We start from the raw sequence: 17,445 nt of genomic DNA on the forward strand, positions 1-17,445 counted from the left end.
GCAGCACTCTGCTCTGGGACTTCGCCTGGCTGGTCCTCAGACAGAACTTACGCCTCTGGGCTTGGTTGGCTGAGCCAGGCCGGGCTGGCAGAGGGAGAGTTTGTGCCACAACCAGGGAGGGTGTCAGTTCAGCCACAGCTTCATAAAGAAGCCAGAGTCCCAAGGGGTGCCCAGTCCTTTCCTCTGAATTCCTCCCCCTGAATTCCTGTCACTTCCCCTGCCTTGGAGGGCGGCTTCTCCCCCTTGGCCTCTCTGTCCTCAGAGGAAGCTTCCTGCTTCCTCCTCCCTCCACAAGCATGAGTGGGAGGGAAGAGGACGTGAGGCTCACCTACCAGGGAGGGGCCTTTACAGCCTGTTCTGTGCAGTATCATCTGTGTCTGTCTGTCTATCTCCCACCTTCCTGCTCCCTGGGTCCTTGAGGAGGGAAGAGTTGTTTTCTTACCTTTGACCTGTTGTCCAGCCATAATGTGTCTTACCTAAAACTCTGAGAGGTGGGGTACCTAGCTCTCCAGTTCTTTTTTTTTTTTTTTTTTTTTAATTTCAGTTCCCATATTATATAGTCCCAAGACACAGTGGCCAGAAACTGTGCAGAGACCTTACACAGAGGGGATTCTTACAACCTCCATTTTTGGTGAGTAGCTGAGGACAAAAACGAGGTGTGTGGCCCCTGAGATGGATCCGTAGGCCCTGGGCACACCCTTTCCATAATCCCAGAAGGATTCCTAGGTGGAGAATGAGTTGAGAGGATCACCATTACGGGGGCAGGGGCAGAGAAGGGAACATGGGTGAGGGGTGAGCAGGTGCCAGGGTCAGCCAGAAGGGAATTAGGGGAAGGTGGCCAGGAAGCCTGTGGGGTGTGGTCTGGCCTCAGGAGGGTGGCAGAGGAGCCTGAAGAAAGGGGGAAAGATCTGAAAAGGAAGGAGAGGCAGAGTGACTGATGGAAGAGGAGAGAGTAGGAAGGATTTGGAGGGAAGAGAGCCTAAGGGCTGCAACGTGGTGGGGATCAAAGAACTGCTGCTGACAAGAAATGAGGAGGGGCAGCCGTGTCAGGCTGGACTGGTGGTGGGCCTATGGAAGGTCCCGCAGGGCCGGCGAGTGGGGAGGCACAGGGGCCAAAAGTAGGCCAGGGAGAGGGTGAAGCAGAGAGTGGGTGGCGGGAGATGTCCCAGGTAAGGTTTTGGGATTCATTTGCTTTTACCAAGTATGAGGGGATCCTTCAGAAGGTGACCAGAAACGGAGGAGATAGGACTTGCGGGTGGGGGGCTGTCCAGGATATCCAGCTGCAAGCCACTGTTTAAGTATAAAGGTAGGGTTTCCTTCTGCGATCAGTTTATCACCATCTTACTGGGAAATGGTGGGTAGGGGCACCCATCCAACTGCCTTCAGAACAGGAAGGGAGGGAGGCCCAGGAGTCAGAGCCAAGGGAAGAAGTCGTCTGTTGGGGTTGGTAATGTGAGGTCTGCAGCCAAGCCCTTCATCTCTTCCTGGTTCCTCTGTTCATCAGCACTGGTAAGGTTTGGGGATGGTGGGCCTGCCTTCCCACCCATGGGGTCCCTTTGAGCAAGGGGCAACTCTGCTGTGGGAGACTCAGAAAACAGGTCTTACTTTCCTTTTGGGGCAATCGCCATTCCAGCTTTCCTCCAGAAGGGTTCTACCAGCCGTGAGGAGAGTCTGGCATTTGTGATGGTCATTCCATCTGTGTAGTAAATGCCACACCTTCTAGAAACAGGGAAGCCAAATCATTCCAAGTGCTGATTGGCCTAGAACTTTTGGATCGGCCAAAAGTAGAAGATCAAAAAACCTGAACCAATATCCCCCTGCCCCCAAACTTCAATTGGCTTCCTTTCCCCAGTTGGTCCAGGCACAATGCCCATGGTATTTGAGTCAATCTCAAGAGCTGTGGTTAAAGAGATAGACGCCAGTGGAAAGACGATTGCCGTCAGAAGCCTCAGCGATGCTGACAGATTCCACCGCTTCTATTTGGTGAAGAAGAGGAGACGTTTCTTTGGATACCAGTATGACAAGACAAACCTCACCCTGAAGGACATCCTGGAGCGTGAAGTACCATTTGATATGGTGGTTCCTGAGTTCCAAGGTCAGTATGAGATGGTGAGAGACTTTGCCCACTCCTACTCTACCCGTCTCTCAAGGCCCCATTGCTATCAACCAGGTCAGCCAGTTAACAAAGAAACCGTGGAATTTGTCTTTTTTTCTATTTTTTCCCTTTGTAAATAATTCGCTTTTAAATTAGCTAAGGTCTTCTCATGTGTTTATGAAATTAATCATTTAAATGTATAAATAAATAGAAACAATTTGCTTACTGGTTAAGAAAGGACTCAGGCTTTAGAACTGGGGGGCATCTGACTTCAAAACCTGGCTCCGCCACACTTAGCAGCTGGGTAACCTCTGGACAAGTTGCCTTCTCTATGCTTGTTTCCTCATCTGTCAACTAGAGAAGAGGGCATCTGACTTCAAAACCTGGCTCCGCCACACTTAGCAGCTGGGTAACCTCTGGACAAGTTGCCTTCTCTATGCTTGTTTCCTCATCTGTCAACTTGAGAAGACTGTTGCAAGAATCAAATGAGGTAAATTACATAAATCATTTACCACTGTGCCTGCAAGAAGGAGCGTTCAATCAAAGTTCGCCCCAGACTTTCAACTGGTGGCAGTTATTATTAGCCCTTCCTGTTCCCTGGGGATGACAGTTGAATGGGAAGTTGCCGGTCAGCAGAACTCCGTAAGGGTTCAGAGGCCTTAGGAGAGAAGTCTGTCCCATTCCCCTGCTTCCAAGCTCAGCGGTTCCCAATTCCTGGGGTTTCTTGGGTTTCAGAAGCCCCAGGAGAGGTGTAGATGAACCTTCTCTTGGAGACTTTATTACAGCGTCTCACGCCTCATGGTGAGGAGTTTTGCAACTCAGACATCTCTACCAAAATCCTTTTGGTTTTCCCCAAGAGATGGAAAAGAATTCTAACACCACCACTGTATAGTTCTAGAGCACCTGCCACGTATGACTGTTATGTGATCAAGAACAGTACCCAGATTGCTCAGAGGTGGTGGGCTTTTCTGCAAGTGGAGTTTAATTCAGCAAGCAAGCAGCTTTAGGAAAATTTCAGATTAGCATTTTCCAAAGACTCTGAGTCGACTTTCTGAAAATTGAATTGCCAAGAGTCAATTTACTAAAAGCTAGTTCTCAAAAAAATAAAAATCAGGGACTTCCCTAGTGGTCCAGTAGATAGGACTCTGAACTTCCACTGCAGGGGGCACAGGTTCGAGCCCTTGTAGGGGAACGAAGGGCCTTCATGCCGCTCAGTGTGGCCAACCCCGCCAAAAAAAAATCAGACAAGTTCTTTGAAAAAAAAAAACAACACAACTTTAAAGCAGGACTAGGATGTTTTGCAATGATCGTATTATTCTCCAGGGGCAGGGGCAAGTTTAATTATGGAAAATTGATGAGGTTAACTTCCTTTAAGGGAAATTCTATCTGTTTTCATAAAAAATTCAAAGACAGAGGTGAAACCAAACTTTAAAAAAATTCTTAAGAATGAGGTGAGCTGATCATTTAAATTGATTTTTAGCAATTTGACCTGCTTCTTTTTGAAACATTATTATTTTAAACTATTTGGTGTGGATGGTGTACATAGGTTTTTTAAAAATTAAAGTCCATTACCTGATGTGAAAAGCCAACTCGTGGGAAAAGGCCCTGATGCTGGGAAAGACTGAATGCAGGAGGAGAAGAGGGTGACACAGGATGAGATGGTTGGAAGGCATCACCGACTCGATGGACATGAGTTTGAGCAAGCTCCGGGAGAGAGTGAAGGACAGGGAAGCCTGACGTGCTGTGGTCCATGGGGCCGCAAAGAGTCAGACAGGACTGAGTGACTGAACAGCAACAAAGTTATACCCAGATTTCTTTAGTTTTATTCAGAGATCTTTGTTTTCATCCAGTGCCCTTTTGCTGTTCCAGGATCCCATCCAGGACATCGTGTTACGTTTTGCTGTCGTGTCTCCTTAGGCTCCTCTTGGCTGTGACGGTGCCTCAGACTTTCCTTGTTTTTAACAGCCTTGACGGTTTTGAGGAGTACTAGTCAGGCATATTATAGGATGCCTCTCTACTGAGATTTGTCTGAATTTTTTTGTCTCTTAGACCTAGGAAATGAGTTTGGGGGCCGGGGAAAGATTACAAAGGTAAAGTACTATTCTCACCACATCATGTCAAGGATTTGCTGCTGTTGTTGCTTAGCCCACTGGGCTCCTCCATCCATGGGATTTCCAGGTAAGAATACTGGAGTAGATTGCCATTTCCTTTTCTAGGGGACCTTCCTGATTCTGGGATCAAACCTGCATCTGCTGCATTGCCGGAGGATTCTTTGCCACTGAGCCACCTGGGAAACCCTCATATCAAGGGTACATATTGTCAACAAGACTTATCACTATTGATATTGACCTTGGTCACCTGGCTGAGGTAGTACCTGTCAGGTCTCTCCATTGTCACGTTATTCTTCTGTGCTGCCCCTCTCCATACTGTGTGGGCTCTGTTGCATGGCTTGTGGGATCTAGTTCCCCAGCCAGGGATCAAACCCATGCTCTCTGCAGTGGAAGTATGGAGTCCTAACTATTGGACCAGGGAATCCTCCCATACTGTAGCCTTTGTGTGCATGAGGTTTGATTTTTCTTTCTTTCTGATAAAGTACGCCAAATTTTACATTACTCAAGAAACAAATGGGCCCTGAGACATTAGCATCACACACACAGGACTGATTTCAGGCATTGTTTCTAGGTCTGGCATGTTTCCACCAGTTTCAAAATGCATTTTTTTCTCTAGAAATCCAGGCCCACCCCTAAAATGCAGCAGTAGATGCTCTCCTGCCTCTGTAGGCTCAGAACTGGGAGGTCTGAGAGAAAGGCACTCAGCTTAGCAGCATCTCCACACACTCGCCACTAACTCCGGGGCAGCAATGGACTCGGACTCCAGGCCCTTACACAAGGCCTTATGCAAGGCCGGGCAGAGTCCATGCCCCTGGGCAACTTTCCAGAGTTGCCGTACTTTACACCTGCTCAGGTCACACAAACACAGAGAGTGAACTCTGCTTAATTTTTATTTCCCAAAGGTTGTGTTCATTCCCTCAGTCGTGTCCAACTCTTTGTGACCCCATGGTCTATAGCCCTCCTGGCTCCTCTGTCCATTATTCTCCAGGGAAGAACACTGGAGCGAGTTGCCATTTCCTACTCCAGGGGATCTTCCTGACCCAGGGATCGAACCCGAGTCTCTTATTGTCTCCTCTATTGGCAGGCGGGTTCTTTACCACTAGTGCCAGCTGGGAAGCCAGGTGGTCAGGGGCTCCTGATTCTTTCACTTTACTTTTCTTTGTTTCATTTCAGCCTCTCAAATGGTTTAATAGGACTAATTCACATTTATTGAGCATTTAGCAATGTGTTAAGTGCTTAGCTGCATGATTTAATCTCCTCAAGCACTGGAAGTAGGTACTATGAATATTCTCCTTGTATAGATGAGGAAACAGATTCAGAGGTAAAGTGACTTACCCAAGGTCATTTGGTAAGACTGTGGCAGAGTGGGCTCCAACCATGATAACTTCCGGGGTGAACAGCATTGGCTGGAGAACCATGGCTGGAAGACTTGCTCGGAAGAGAAGAGGATCATGAGGGGAGCCCAGGATGGGGTGCATCAGCAAGGATCTTCTAGAGAGAGAGCTTTTGGGTCAGCCTCAGTGATAACGACATTGAGACCTCTCTTTCTCTTTCCAGGTCAAGGTGATAACTTTGAAATTCTGGACATCGTAGACTCAAAGGGAAGTTTGGCAGTGAAATTTCACCCCCAAATAACATTTAAAATAGCATTCCACATTTTCCAGGAGAAGAATATCAAGTTAGAAAAGAGCGAGATACCCCAGGAATTCCTGGATTCCCTTAAGAACAAGTGAGGCTGGAGGTGGGTGGTAAGGGGGAAGGAGGGAGGGAGAAGCCCATATTTTGGGGCACCTAGGCCATCGGAGGTGGGGAGCCCTGGCTGGTGCTGCCTCCCACTCCCTACTCCCAGTACCTGTCGCCCCTGCAACCCAGTCCTTACTCAAGCATGCCCTCCTCTTCTCCAGCCTTTGCAAGCCTTCTCATTCGTCCAGAACCAGCCTCCAGGAGCCCTTCTTCTGAGGTCCCCAATTCACTTACTTTCCTGCTGTTCTCCAGGGTAACTGATGACTCTGACTTGGCGCAAACTGGCTGGTTTCGAGACCACTCTCCTCTGTTTTCTTAAATCGTGTTACCCAAATCTTCATTTTGTGCTTGTTTCACTTCGCCTTGTGGCAAGTCAGTGGTTTCCATGTACCTGTCCTTCACTGCACTAAGAACAACTTGTGGCCAGGGACCGTCTTTACTAACCTCTCTGTTTATCCCCAGCACATGGTAAGTACTCAAGAAGCGAGATGAGGTGAAGCACAGGGAAATCAAAGCACCCCGGTTGAACATTTCCTGCACAGGAAGTGCCATCACCCCACCCCACCAGGGTGGCACCCATCAAGTGCTACAGACATTCTAATAGCTGAGGGCATGGTCCTTCCAAGGGACTCCACCAGCCTTCCCCCTCAGCAGTTATGTTGTGGCTGATATTGGTGTCTTCTCCCTTAGCTGGAATTGTTGGAAAGTGTGGATGGTTCAGGGAAAGGGGCCCCTCTGTTTTCCTGGGCTAGCCCTCCCCCAGCAGGGTGGATGCCTTTTGTTTCCCCTTTTTAATTAAGAACTGAAAGGCTTACAGTGAAATTGTACTGGTCCTTTGAGCTGCTCCTACCACCACAGTCTTGCTGGGGAGGGGCCTTTGCCGAGGGAACTCTTTTTTTTCTAGAATGCATTGTTTCTAGGGTGAGGCTATGTTGAGTGTATAAATAGAGTTGTGTGGGGGCAGGTAGGTAAAGGAAGGTCACCAGAGACAAGGATGTAGGTAGGTCTTTTGGCTGCAATACCAGAAGTTCCATCAGACTGTTTTAAGTCACAAAATGAATTTCCTTGTGTGTTGGTAGCTCAGTCGTGTCTGACTCTGCGACTCCATGGATTGTAGCCTGCCAGGCTGCTCTGTCCATGGGATTTCCCAGGGAAGAATACTGGAGTGGGTTGCCATTTCCTTCTCCAGAGGATCTTCCCGACCCAGGGTTTGAACCCAGGTCTTGTGCATTGCAGGTGGATGCTTTACCCTCTGAGCTACTAGGAAAGCCCACGAATTCCCTTATGGAATCAGAAATGGCCCATGGACCCCAAAGGTGGACAATGCACAACCAGGTCCCAGAGACCCGTGTAGGGAGCTGGGACCGCTCCTGAGAGAAGGGGCTGCTGTGGACTGGGCACATGCCCATCTCAGTGCCGTGAGAAGGACACAAGCTTGGGACTTACACAGACCAGGGCTTGAATCCCAGCTCTGTGCTTATTTGCTGTGTGACCTTGGACCATTCGTGACCTGTCTCTAAGCCTCAGTTTCATATGAAAAACAGATGCAAGCCTGCCGATATCATAGGGGTGTGGAGAGGATTAAGTGAAATGACTTGTGAAGTATTTCACTGTGCTGCCATACTCTAATCTTCCAGAGATGCTAGTGGGTTCCCTTCCCACTTTGCACCCCCTTCCCCCTCCATGGTGGGTTAAGTGAACTTTGACAGGGGTTCCACGTTCCTTGGTTTTCCGGCCTCGGGAGCACTTACTCTCAAATAAAGAGTAACTGGTGGGGAGGGAGAAATGTGCCTAGGAGGTGGGGCCCCACTCATTTCCCCTTTACTCCCTCCAGGAAGCTGAAGAAGGAACTGCCTCCTTCATTCCAATCAATCCAGGCGAAGAGAGAAGACCTGTATATAGTGACAGAAACTCTGAAGACAAAAAGGACTGAAACCCTGAAATATGAAACACAATTTGATGTTCAGATCCTGTTGAAAATGTTTGGTTTCCAACGTGAACACGAGGTTAGGATCTCTGGAGACAGGGACTGTGGGCGAGCCAGCTTGGCTCACACACTCCGGTCAGGGGCTGCCAGCCCAGACACCAGGCTCCTCATCTCTTCCTCTAGACTTTTCTGAGCAGTCTTGCCTGCTCCTTGGCCTTCTTACAACTTCTCTTCTTGCCCCAGAAGGGTATATAGCATCACACAGTCTCCCCTTTGACTCTCTGGCAATGCTCTGTTTTCATTTGCTTCATAGCGCTTCCCATGGCTCATAATTACACAGGTATTTCTTGCTTGTTCTTTGTCTTCCACCCATTTTAGGAGGCAGGACAACAGGAGCCATGATGCCTGGAACAAAACAGGCATGTTTTGTCCTCCATAAATTTTTTTTTTGGCCACACCATGTGGCTTGTGGAAATTTAGTTCCCCAGGCAAGGGTCGATCCCAGGCCCCTGGCAGTGAAAGTGTTGGGTCCTAGCCACTGGACAGCCAGGGAATTCCCCATAAATATTTGTTGAGTGAAATGGAAATGAAGTCAGACGTGGATTCAAATATCAACTCTGCTGTTGTGAAATGGGCTCATCTGCTGACCCTCTCAGAGCCTTGGTTCTCTCATCTGTAAATTGAGGGTAATAATGTCTACCTCCCAGGATTGTTTGGGAGATCAGGCACGGTAATTATGTCAGGAACTGAGGGGTCAATCTACATCGCTCCTTTTTCCTGGCACCAAAAGGAAGTGACCATCACCCCTGAGAAGGTCCTGGCCTATCGGGTAAAGCAGCTTGTCTTCCCCAGCGCAGAGAGGATGGGTAAGCTAGGCCTGGTAGGGTGGGGGGGTGAGGTAGGGGAGCTGAACACATGAAGAAGGTGGGGGTCAGTTCAACTGGGGTTTGTGTCAGTCTGTAGGGGTCCTGGTGGCCTGGACGGTGGGAGGAAGTTTCAGGGACTGGGAAGAAGGATGGAAGTTGTTGTTGCTTAATCACTAAGTCATGTCCAGCTTTTTTACAACCCCATGGATTGTAGCCTGCCAGGCTCCTCTGTCCATGGGATTTCCCAGGCAGGAATACTGGAGTGGCTTGCCATTTCCTTCTCCAGGGATCTTCCCAACAGGGATCGAACCTGTGTTTCCTGCATTGGCAAGCAGATTCTTTACTGCTGAGCCACCTGGGAAACCCAATTCTTCCCTAGAGGTGTTAGCTCCTGTCTCTCTCCCAGAATTTATTTTTCCTGTTGGGTGGGGTGGGAAGACGGGGGAGATATTAGAGAGAGGAACTTAGAACTGGGCTTTCTAACAACTGATCTCTCTTTCTATCTAAAAACTGGTTTAGATATTTGTTTCTTGGACAAAACCAGATCCTTTCCAGAAGGTGAGTGAGTGGGCCTCCTGTTCATCATTCTAGAATGGGCAAGGATACTGGTTTTAAAAAGAGGATAACAAATGACCTGGAATTATAGAGTCATCAGTGCTGAGAATGTAACAGGATGCACTCAAGTTTGAGCCAAGGTGAGGGCAGGAGGAAAATCTGCCTGTTGGAGAAGTAGGTTGGATTGCATGCTGGCCTAGGGTTTCCAGGCTCCGCCAACTCTGACCTGCTCTGTGTAGGCCAGTGCGCTGGATCCTGGGTTCACAGCCCTTACTGAAGGCCTGTTGGCTTACAGAGCACAGTTGAATTGCCTGGCCAGTTCTCACACAACAGCATGAGCACTGGACTAGGAGTCAGACAGTCTCAGGGTCTTGTCCTGGCTCTGCCGCTCACTAGGCCTACAGCCCCCAGACTCATGGTTGTACTAACCTTAAAATGAACTAGGACTAGACCAGGAGACCTGTATGATTCTGTGTGTGGCTTCCTCTGGCCTTTCAGTCTTTCCCTGAATCCCATAAGGGTTGTACTGCCTAAGATCCCTTGTGAAGGAGTGGAGCGAGGTCTAGGTGGAGTAGAACACTCGAGAGAAATTACTGAAAATTGTAGAAGCTGCACGTTCAGTTCTGGCAAGGTCTTACTAGCTCAAGTGAGATTCTCCATCACAGAAGAGTCCAGTTCCTGCCGTCACCCACATTTTCTGAGTGGCTAAGGGCATGGTGCTTCTCTCTGGACTTCCCTTTCTCCTTCAATCATCTTAGGCATATGCCTATGGCTGCCTATCTCTGAGTGTAGGAAGGGGTCTGTAAATATAGTACTTTGTCATTTATACACCATGATGAGGACGCAGGCTCCCCAGCATAGGCAGTGAGGGCTCAGAGTCTAGAATTGAGAACCCCCACCACTGGGACAAGAATGTCCATGGGGTGGGCTGGGGTGGAGGTGACCTGAGGACTTGCTGAGATTATTCTTCCTCTCTTTGCAGAGAAAGATGGCGGTTCATTTTGGTTGGGTAAGGATGGGGAGGCCAGCTATGTTCAGGGTAGCTGCACTCCTCACCTTTGAGCCCTCTGGTCCCAAGGAATGCAGCTCAAGTGGGGCAGCTGAGTGTGTGTGCGTGCGCGTGTGTGTGGCAGTAGTAGCGGAGAATGTTGGGAGGAGAAGGGTAGTGCGTGCTCAGTCGCTTCAGTCATGTCCGACTCTGTGCGACTGTAGCCCGCCAGTCTCCTCTGTCCATGGGATTCTCCAGGCAAGAATACTGGAGTAGGTTGCCATGCCCTGGAGAAGGGTAGGGCAGTGCCAAAAGTAGGTTTCCACTTTAGAGGTTGCATCTGTCTCCTCTGAACACAGTGATTCTCACTGGTACACAGATATCACCTGAGGGAAATGTTGAAAGTAGTGATCACTGAGTTCCACCTCTGGAAATTCTGATTTAGCTGATCTGGGGCTGGGGCCTGGTCTGGGCACTGGGAGTTTTAATTACTCTGCAGGGGATTCTCATGCACAGTGAAGACTGAGAACCACTGTTCTAACTTCCTCTAAATCCTCATTACTCCTACTGTGGTCCAAAGCTTGCACTTTGAATGGCAAGAACTACATAAGCTTTGATTTCCTGGCGGTGGAGAAGAACTGGGGGTTGGTACTAGACTGAAGTGAGCTGGGAGGTGGAAGTGGGGTCAGCAGAAGGCAGTGATGGCGGGTGTCTATCTGCTTCATGTTAACAGAAAAAGACTAGAAGAAGGGAAGTTATAGAGAGGTGGTCTCCAGAAGAAAGATAGATCAAGAATGGGGTCTTGGGGGCCTTGGTAATGGAGCTTGCTAGGCTGGAGGGATTGGGTTCTTAATTTCTGCCTCTACAGGGAAGTCCTTGAGTTTGGAGAATTTCTGAAGCATAAAAGAGAGAGTTCAGGACATGGTGCGAGTCCTCCAGGATCTCACTCCGGAGGAGCAAAAAGAGGCGCTAAACTGCTTCACTAAGTGCCTCAGCAGTGAAGAAGAGCTGCAGGATCTAGAGCAGAGTAAGAGGCCTAAGGAAGAAGAGGGCAGAGAGAGGGAGGGACGAGTGGGGAGACAATCTACTCTGATGGGACTGGGCTCCTCTCTTCCATCTCCTGGTCCTAGGTGTCTGAGGTCCAGTGCTCCGGGGAGCTACAGATGAACAGCCCAGCGAATTCTCTCATAAGCAGTCTTTTCAACGCTGCTGGGGTCTTGATAGAGGCACGCGCAGAAACCATTTGGGATGTCCTGGATGCCCTGATGGGTGAGGAGGGGCTTGGATATAAGCTGGCATGGATATAAGCAGAGGGACCTGTGGGGAGTCAACTCTTGGGAGGAAGGGGGTATCACTGCCTTTTACATTTTTTGGGGCACAGACTTCACACTTCACAAACCAGCCATCTTCCCCAGGCCAGGGATGGAGGGACTGCCTCCTCTTTCCCCATGGTGCAGTCTCCGACCTCCTACAGGCTAAAAGGAAAGCAGAAACCCAGTGGGAATAACCCCCGTCTAGCCATGCTGGGGTTCTCTGGAACCTCCTGTGATGCTTGTCCCAGGTCTGATCAGACAGCGAAGCCCGGTCCCACTGTGTGCCCTGCCTCTCTGCTGACCACCCCCTCTCTTGTCTCCAGAGCTGTCTGAGTACCGGCAGTTTGTTGCTGAGGTCCTAGATAAGGGGGAACTGCGCCCCGTGAAGTATGAGGTAAGACAGCTGAGCGCCCAGGTCCTAGTGGAAGTGACTGCCCATGCCCTCAAGGGACCCAGAAACCTCAATGACCAGTCCCTTCCTATTTCATAGTCCACTGCCAGCTCACGTCTATGCAGCTGGTTTGTGGCAATTCCCTGGACATGTAGTTTTCAGGACAATTCAGGATGGGGTCTTTAGGCTCTGTTGTTTGCCTGTGGGCAAGAGAGGGGGTGGGAAGCTACTAGATACAGGAGGGCAACTGGCCCCATGTTGATGCATCAGCAGTGTCTATTACCATTTGGGAGTATGAGGCTCCCCAGGCTCTGCAGGAAAGTGTGCCATGGTGGATTACAACCTCTGCTATGGACTCAGGACTAAGGGGTATGGCCACATAGTTGCCATTTTTGGTATATTTCCTTGTTCTCAGCTTTTACAGTCTGGTGGGTTTCCTTTCAGGTGGAGTCCATCCTGGAGGAGAACTGGGGTGAGGGGCCCCTAGATGTGAGCTGTGATCCTGAGGCATGGACTCTCTGTGCCCTCTATGTTGTTGTCTCCATCCTGCTGCAGCTTGGTGAGAAGCCCACCTCTGTGTCTTCCTAAGCATTCTCCCCACCAGCCTCTGAGTGTTCTCCTCCCCAGTCCGTCCTCATCATCGCTAATCTCAATCACCAGAATGATGTCTTTAAAACGAGCTGCTATTCTTTGATACATCCCATTCACTACGATACTGTCCAAAAATCAGCTAGATTGTAGGCATGAACTTCTGATTAAAAGTGGGAGATTGATCATATTAATTACCTCTCTCTCTTCAAATTTCACTAAATGACAATAAAGTGATGGAAATGATAGAAACCCACAAGGAATAAAGAGAATTAGGCAGCTGATAAGGGATTTCAACACATCTTTGGAAGCAATTAAAGGAGTGGTAAGCTAGGAGCCTCGCAACTGAGTAGTGTAGAGGAGTATAGGAGGAGCCTGCTGGTTTTCATCATAAGCCTTTTAGTTCTAGTTAATATTTTTCAAGACAATAATTAAAAGAAATATGTACTTGTTGTAAAGCATTTCAGATATTGCTCAAAGTCAAAGGTAAATGTACCCCGTGATCTCCCTTCTCCCTTTAATATAACCACTATGCACATTTTAGGGTATGTGAACATTTTTTTCTGTTGGGCAGTTTTAAAAATGGTAACTTAAACAAACTAGGATGAGATGGCATACATCTGGTTTGAATATATCTTTTGAACTATTTATTTTTACATTTACATTTGTAAAAATATTATATGCAACAGGAACTCTTATAAGTGCTGTTGGAGTGTAGCTTGGTCCACTAATTTGGAAAACTTTAACAATATCTACTAAAGCTAAACATATGCCTATGACTCAGCAGCTCCACTTCCTTGGCATATACCCAAGAGAAATGAGTGCCCGTGTTCACCAAAATACTTGCATGTATAAAAACATCAAAATAAGGGCACTAAGCTGCAAACTATTCAAATGCCCAGTGCCATTAGGATGGATACATATATTGCGCTATACTCATGCAATAGAAGAGAACAAATTACTGCTACATGTAACAACGTGGATGGCTCTCACAGACAGAATGCTGAGCAAATGAAGTCAGCACAAAAATGCACATTTGTGTTTGGGTCCTCTGAGAAGTAGGTGGAAGCAGATATGCAAGAGACTTATTAGGGGAAAAACTCGTGAAGAATAAAGGGAGAGGGAACAGGAATAGATACGGCAAAACTTCAGATCACATGATCTAAAACCTGTGAAAGGAGAGGAGGAGGCAGAGACTGAGTAGGAAGAGTCTCAGATGACAGCACAGTCTGAGGGTCTCTGCCAAGCCAACCAGAGCAAAAGCGGTCTGCCAGAGGGCTCCCCATCAGGCAGGAGGGCCAGGCGCTGGGACCCCATGCTCAGCCTTCGGCAGAGAGCTGCTCAGGAGAGGCTCAGGAGGCAGATCTATAGTAGGGTGGGTTAGAGGTCCGTCATCAAGCTGCTTCCTACAGCAGGTTCTCCTAAAGAAAATCCGGGTGGTGCCCTCTGTGAGACTGTATGATTCCATTTATATGATGCTCAAGAACAGACAAAACAATGGTGGTAGAAGTCAAAATAGTGATTATCTTAGTGGGGACATTATTGCCTGGGAAGAGGCATGAGGGAATCTTCTGGAGTGCTGGAAATATATCCAGATTCACTGAGCCAACATTTAAGATCAGGATATGTTAATGGAAGTGTATTACACATCAATAAGAAAGGCTTGAAAAAGTACATATTATATAGCTCCATGTAAATGAGGTGAAAACAACCAAAACTACACGGTGGTGGAAGAAGTCACCACAGTGGTGGTCTCGGGGGGTGCAGTATGTCTGGGAAGGGGGAGTACTGAGAGGCTCTTCTGGAGCACTGGACATATTTTATATCTTGATCTGGATAGTGGTTACATGGATGTATAACCACGTTTACATGTGTAAACGTTTATTAAGCTAAACACAAGATCTGCACACTGTACTGTGAATTTTTATCTCAATAAAAACTTTAAAAATATAATGAGAACACATGAGAAGAGATTTGAGCAGTACAGAGGAATATAAACAAATGAAGTAAAAGTTTCCTCTCAAACCCCTTAACCCTATCACCTGGTCCCACTTCCTTGTGAGAGCCATATTAACAATTTTAGTGTTTATTACAACTAAAAATGATATTCTTTTATTTATTCTTGATTTATTAATTTTGAAAGAAAGTGAAAATGTTAGTTGCTCAGTTGTGTCTGACTCTTTGAGACCCCATGGACTGTATGTAGTCTGCCAGGCTCCTCTGTCTATGGAATTCTCCAGGCAAGAAAACTGGAGTGAGTTGCCATTCCCTTCTCCAAGAGATCTTCCTGACCCACGGATCAAACCCACATCTCCTGCATTGCAGGCAGATTGTTTATCATCTGAGCCATGGGTAGTATCTATTGATTGCCCAGGATTAAGGATGAATGTTGTGAAAAAACAGACACTGAACAAGAAGTTCAAAGTAGGAAAGTGTTATAAAAAATACAGGGTCCTATGAGAGTGTTTAATAAAAGGTAACAGGGTGGTCCCATCTTACCTCTGACAGTCTTTTTCCCTTTTCCTTAAATGCTGATTCTAGCCATGCTAAACTATTGGTCTTCAATTTGAATATGACACGCACTTTTACAATGCTGTGATTTTTTTAATACAGGTTGCATTCTTCCTCTGCCTGGATTACCTTCCCCTACCATATCCACCTCTTAAGCTAAGGCTTAAATATCTCTTTTTCCGTATTTATCCCAGTTTCCCAAAGAATTTGGTTACTTCTTCCTCTGATTGACCCAGAGCATGTTGAATACATTTCTATTAAGGCCTCATTATACCATACTGAAATTATTAACACATATGTCTGTTCCACTGATGTGAAAGCTTCTGGAGAATAGGCTTTAAATTTTACTTTTCTTTACTGAAAAAGTGAAAAGTGAAAGTCACTCAGTCGTGTCCGACTCTTTGTGACCTCATGGACTATACAGTCCATGGAGTTCTCCAGGCCAGAATACTGGAGTTGGTAGCTCTTTCCTTCTCCAGGGGATCTTCCCAACCCAGGGATTGAACCCAGGTCTTTAACAGCTAAGCCACCAAGGAATCCCAAGAATATTGGAGTGGGTAGCCTATCCCTTCTCCAGGGGATCTTTCCAACCCAGGAATCAACCTGGGGTCTCCTGCATCGCAGGTGGGTTCTTTACCAGCTGAGCCACTTTACTAGGGCCCTTTTCAAAAGTGCCTTTGAGTTGGGGGAAGTTTGGGAGACACATTCACAATTTCATGAGGCTGTCTCAACCAGTTGTCATTAAGATTTTTTTTTTCCGTCCTCTTAGAGTGCAAGCAAGGGACTACTTGTCTAAGGGAGATTAAACTAACCCAGAAATCTGAGGTTCATATTTGATCTGCTGATTTCTCTCCTTTTCATCTCACATTTCTGATTCCAGAATGAAACTCAATACATTAATTGCTAAGTCTGTAAGGAATTTCCTGCTCCAGAAGCTGAAACTGGGGAAGGGGATGGTTTTGAAATGCGGACAGTTAGAATAGTCATTATTTGAGCTTGGAGGGATGTGAGAGATTCCACTAACTCTTACTCATTCTTCTGAACTCTTAGCTCAAGCAGTATCTACTTCTGACAGTTTCAACATCTCTCCAATCTGAGCTAGAGACCCTGTTGGGAAGGAAACCATTTTGGAAAAATGCAAGTTTAGCCACCTTGGGATAGATAGAGTTGGATGTCAACAGGTCTTGGAGAAGAGGGAAAACTACCTTGCAGGTAACAAATTGAGGAATTTATTGATTTTGCTCCTAAAATGGAGGAGGGGAACACTGAAAGGAGAGAAGGGAGCTAAGGAGAAGCACAAGAAAGGCAGAGAGAGACTGAGACTAGATGAAATAATAAAAACTTCTTGATGTGGAATAGGTGAAAAACACTCAAGAATGGTGATACCAATCTTGTTTCTGGTAGTGGCAAGCTAGGTTATTTATTATCCTGGTAAAAATATGGTTACATCTAAATGAGCAGTAATTATATACAGAAATAATAAAACTATTAATAGCATCTTTTAATGTTAAATACAGGATAATAATAATAAAATAATATAATATAATAAATTTAAAGTGTTCTAAAGGGTTTTATCTTATTTGGGAAAAGAGAAAAGATATTGTTTACTTTTAGACTTTGATGATATTGTATGTATTCTATAATTTTTAAGGTAACCATCAAAAGACTAGGGAACAGATGAGTGGAGGGAAAAAAGCAGAGTGATAAAAAGATTATCAACAAAAAGAATACATGAAACAAGAGAAAATGAAACCTTAAACAGGTGAAACAAAAAACCCAAAAGAAAATGGTGGAATGAAATCCAAATGTATTAGAAATTACATGTATACAGGGCTAAACGATGCAGCGACAATGTAGTATTGTCAAAATGGATAAATTTATCTATTTACAGTTTGTAAGACATCTAAATAACATACAGATATATAATATTGAAAATAAAGTGCTGGGAAAACATTAGCTTTGTAAACACTAGCCAAGAAGAAACTGGTATAGTTACATTAATATTAGGCAAAATAAACTTGACGCATTAAGCATTATTAGTGTCAAAGAAGGCCACTTCACAATGATAAAAATTTCAATTTACCAAGAAGATACAACAATTTTGAATTGCTATGTACATAATAATATAATCTCAAAATATAGAAAACAAACATTGACAGACAACAAAATAGTCAAGTACAAACCTACTGTGAAGATTTTAACACTCCTCTTAGTAATTGATAGAATAAGCAGCTAAAATGTCAGTAATACAGATGATTTGAACAACATAATTAACAAACTTGATCTGATGGACATATTCAGAAAGCTATACCCAACAATAACTGAAGAATAAAACTTTTAGCAATAAAAGTATACAT

At 46.2% G+C, this 17,445-nt stretch overlaps 1 protein-coding gene across 1 annotated transcript in view; it reads left to right on the forward strand.

The window, feature by feature from the left end:
• GSDMB (gasdermin B) overlaps positions 1 to 14,490 on the forward strand; it is a 31,187-nt gene extending 16,697 nt beyond the window's left edge. Inside the window, 12 exon segments of the mRNA XM_055575973.1 lie at positions 545 to 631; positions 1,853 to 2,095; positions 4,312 to 4,404; positions 5,764 to 5,935; positions 7,784 to 7,954; positions 8,657 to 8,742; positions 9,262 to 9,300; positions 10,280 to 10,306; positions 11,154 to 11,313; positions 11,415 to 11,554; positions 11,922 to 11,992; positions 12,434 to 14,490. Of these exon segments, the coding sequence (XP_055431948.1) occupies positions 1,867 to 2,095; positions 4,312 to 4,404; positions 5,764 to 5,935; positions 7,784 to 7,954; positions 8,657 to 8,742; positions 9,262 to 9,300; positions 10,280 to 10,306; positions 11,154 to 11,313; positions 11,415 to 11,554; positions 11,922 to 11,992; positions 12,434 to 12,577 (1,332 nt within the window). The 5' untranslated portion in view covers positions 545 to 631; positions 1,853 to 1,866 and the 3' untranslated portion in view covers positions 12,578 to 14,490.
• The last annotated feature ends 2,955 nt before the right edge of the window (positions 14,491 to 17,445 follow it).

This window comes from Bubalus kerabau, chromosome 4 (assembly GCF_029407905.1).
Source record: "Bubalus kerabau isolate K-KA32 ecotype Philippines breed swamp buffalo chromosome 4, PCC_UOA_SB_1v2, whole genome shotgun sequence".
NCBI lineage: Eukaryota > Metazoa > Chordata > Mammalia > Artiodactyla > Bovidae > Bubalus > Bubalus kerabau.